The sequence below is a fragment of the Canis lupus genome, chromosome 9 (assembly GCF_048164855.1).
Source record: "Canis lupus baileyi chromosome 9, mCanLup2.hap1, whole genome shotgun sequence".
In the NCBI taxonomy this organism is placed as follows: Eukaryota; Metazoa; Chordata; class Mammalia; order Carnivora; family Canidae; genus Canis; species Canis lupus.
Window position 1 is genome coordinate 68,100,832 of NC_132846.1, and position 4,256 is coordinate 68,105,087.

The 4,256-nt window shown below is 39.5% G+C and overlaps 1 protein-coding gene across 1 annotated transcript; it reads right to left on the minus strand.

The window, feature by feature from the left end:
• Positions 1–3,266: 3,266 nt before the first annotated feature.
• LOC140639567 (small nuclear ribonucleoprotein E-like) lies at positions 3,267–3,552 on the minus strand. Its single transcript, XM_072837763.1, has one exon. The coding sequence runs from the start codon at positions 3,543–3,545 to the stop codon at positions 3,267–3,269; it is 279 nt and encodes a 92-aa protein (XP_072693864.1). The 5' UTR covers positions 3,546–3,552.
• Positions 3,553–4,256: the final 704 nt, after the last annotated feature.

The window sequence follows — 4,256 nt, forward strand, 5'->3', positions numbered from 1 at the left end:
CTCTACATAGAAAACCCAAAAGTCTCCACCCCAAGATTGCTAGAACTTATACAGCAATTCGGTAGCGTGGCAGGATACAAAATCAATGCCCAGAAGTCAGTGGCATTTCTATACACTAACAATGAGACTGAAGAAAGAGAAATTAAGGAGTCAATCCCATTTACAATTGCACCCAAAAGCATAAGATACCTAGGAATAAACCTCACCAAAGATGTAAAGGATCTATACCCTCAAAACTATAGAACACTTCTGAAAGAAATTGAGGAAGACACAAAGAGATGGAAAAATATTCCATGCTCATGGATTGGCAGAATTAATATTGTGAAAATGTCAATGTTACCCAGGGCAATATACACGTTTAATGCAATCCCTATCAAAATACCATGGACTTTCTTCAGAGAGTTAGAACAAATTATTTTAAGATTTGTGTGGCTTCTCGTTTCTCCCCATCTCCAAGGGTACACTTGACTAGAGAGTGTTCATCAGCCCAGGGATTCATCTGTTTTACTCCAGGAGAGAACAAAACCCAGAACTGTGGTATTCCAGCAAAATAGATTCCATCTGACAATGTCTTTGATCCCTTAAAACAAGTTCCTGAAGCACAGATATTGGATTTTCTACCTCACTGTCATCAAGACAAAGCCAACCAAGGAGATGGTAACAAAAAATAATAGGTGGATCTCTTTAACATGGCCATCTGGATTGGACTCAGTTGTTGTCATAAAGCCACAGCAACATCCTTTCTCTTTTGAACTCAGAAGTTAGTGTTGTTTGGTTTACAAATAAGGCAGAAAAAAGGAACAATGAAGAGTAAGCATAGAAAAGCCTCAGCTTCCTTCAAAGATGCATTTACCCTTTTTTTCCTTCTTCAAGTCAATGCCATACTTGCTGTCAGATGGCATAATTACTTATCTATCATATCATGTCTCCTCTCCATGATGCCTTCCCATCATCCATCAGCAGATCCTAGGCCTTGTCAGTTGGAGGGGTAGGGTGTTTGCCCAGTGTCTTGTCACCTCTTGTGATCCCATGCCTGGCATGGAGCTGACTTGTCTGGGAAATGCATCACTGGGTTCTATGATTCAACCTGCTTCGAGGGAGTCCCAGGCACTTGCATAAAGGTACCCAACCCTTTAGGATGACATTTTCCGTAGAAGGGAGGCAATAAATAATACCTAAAAAGGGAAAAGCAAGAAAGTGCAGTACAGGCATGTCATTTAAAAATATAATGAAGAACTAAATATATAAATGAGATGTAAGTAGTGGGTCTGAGGAGGGATTTGGAAATTGCATGGCTGGGGCTGGGGACTATACACGATTTGACTCATTAAACTATGTCAATAGATTGCTCTGATAAGCATTAAAAATAAAAATAGCATTTTCTGACTCTTTTTATTCTATCTGCGGAGATGGGAAGGAAGACAGTCATGACTTTTGCTAACTCTTATTCTTTAAGAAAAGCTGAAAAGCAATTTTTTCATTCATACTCTAGTGCAGTCTCTGTTAATCAGTTATTACTTATCTTTTTTTATTTCACCAGAAATACGTTATAATTGAAAAGATAATAAGTAGGAAAAAGATGATAATCTAATATATATAGTAAAAGTATATTTACAAAACCATTAGATAGCTGAGGTCCCAAATCAGCCTAACCATAATAACCACTAAGAGTTTGCATATTATTCAAACTTGTGAAACATTTTTTATTCTCAGTTTGCGGGGGATCAGAAATTATTGTCTTCACTTGAGCTATAAGGATGGCGGAGCCTCACAAACCAGCATGTTTGTACGAATTCATAGTCACAAAGAGGTGGAGTCCAATCCAGAAACAGTCCATTCTCTTTTCCTCGCTCCATTTATTATGGTCTGTCCAGCTACAAAGTCAGTTTATGCCGAAGTAATGAACAGCCCCTGCCTACCATTCAATGAAATAAGGCAGCAAAGATGCCACCCTATTTGCTTGGGACTCTTTCAGGTTTGAGTGGTTCTCCTACCAATCTAGACAGGCTGAGTGGTCCCCATGTGGAGCACTGCCAGGCCCCACCACAGAAGGAAAAGAGAGTTCTGAAACATTTCTCTGGACAGTCATACATGCTTGCCTGGTAGTAGTACAAAAAACCTCTGCCCAAACTCACTGGTAGAGAGAAATTATGGGACTCCTATTTATATTCTGTGTCTATTGGCATATTTAAAAATTACAGTTATTTTTTTAAATTTAAATTCAATTAATTAACATATAATGTATTTTTAGTTTCCGAGGTAGAGCTCAGTGATTCATCAGTTTTATATAACACCCAGTGCTCATTACATCACATGCTCTCCTTAACGCCCATCACCCAGTTACTCCATCCCCCTGCCCTCCAGCAGCCGTCAGTTTATTTCCTCCCTCTTAATCAAGAGTCTCTTATGATTTATCTCCCTCTCTGATTTCATCTTGTTTTATTTTTTTCCTCTCTTCCCCTATGATGCTCTTTTTTGTTTCTTAAATTCCACACATGAGTGAGATCATATGATAATCATCTTTCTCTGATTGACTTATTTTGCTTAGCATGATACCCTGTAGTTCCATCCACGTTGTTGCAAATGTCAAGATTTCATTCCTTTTGATGGACGAATAGTATTCCATTTTATATATACACCACATCTTCTTTATCCACTCATCTGTTGTTGGGCATCTGGGATCTTTCCATAATTTGGCTACTCCTGGACATTGCTACTATAAACATTGAGGTGCCAGTGCCCCTTCGGATCACTATGTTTGTATCTTTGGGATAAATACCTAGTAGTTCAATGGCCGGGTCTTAGGGTAACTCTATTTTCAACCTTTTGAGGAACTTCCACACTGTTTTCCAGAGTGGCTGCACCAGCTTCCATCCCCACTAACAGTGAAAGAGGGTTCCCCTTTCTCCACATCCTCACCAACATCTGTCATTTCCTGACTTGTTAATTTTAGCCATTCTGACTGGTGTGAGGTGGTAGGTATCTCATTGTAGTTTTGATTTCTATTTCCCTGATGTTGAGTGATGTGAGCATTTCCACTAAAACTACAGTTATTTTTAATGACCAGCAGGGAAGGAACAGGCTATTTGAAAGATTTTTTTAAAAAAATAAAAACAATCCCATAGCATTTATTGTCCTCTGGTAATAACATAAAGGTAATCAAAACAATACAAACAAGGGTTTTAGAACTATATTCCGAACAAAGGACATCTAAAAAAAAACAAACTACTTGGCCTTCTTAAGAATTTCTCACTTCACTGATCATTCTAGTTGGAGACAATTTGGAGCAGGGTAATATTATCTCCTTTTAGCATGATCCAACCCAGTTGTTTTCTTGACTTTGTTTTAGAATGAAACTCTTCGGCATCATCTAATACAAGGTCCATGTACTCAACAAAACCAATGATACAGCCCTCTATCTGCATGTTTACTTGCTTATAAAGCCACATCTGAATCCGAGATCTATTTTGCCAGTATCTGAAGATGAGGTTGATGGGCTGAACCATCACCTTCTGCACTTTTTGGCCCTGGCCATGGTACGCCATGGTGGAAGCTGACTATTTGAAAGATCTGATGAGGATCCTGCCTCTGTGCTCACAGGAGACCCAAACAACCCCTCCTTAATAGCGAGGCCATTTTCATCACAGTTCTCTGTGACAAACTTTTATTCTAATGCTTTTCTCATAGCCTGTGCTTCCTCCATCAACACATAGTGGGGCAGCAGTGGGAGAGGGGATGGGAAAGTGAGGAGAAATAAAGCAGGTACGATGAGTCTGACAACACCATCAGCTTAGGGTATATCTTAATCACTTAGCTTGGTGCACCAAGGTGTAAAAAAAAGAGAGTCTTCTTCCAGTGATCTCAGACCCAACTCCATAATCGAAGAGCAATGATCTTCATGGTAAATAATGACAACACTGATGGTAAGCTTGGAGTGGGGTTTTATTTGTTTTCCTTCAAACAAAATAGCTGGGGAGAGGGAGAAAACTTTTCACATAAACGAAAAATGAGAGAAGATGAGGTGCGGATAGTCAGGGCAGGAAGGCAGGAGGTGAAGACAGACACTCAAGACATAGTCATCTCTCCTTTGATGGAAGAGGAGGCTCCCGGGGAGGATGGGGGTGGTTATACTGTTTCCTCATGGCAGGCATGAAATAGAGAGATAAAAATAAAGATCCATTACTAGGAGAGGCAACCGGAATGCTGTAATGAAGAAAAGGTGATTGCCTGAGAAGAATAATGCTCTCCTTATGTAT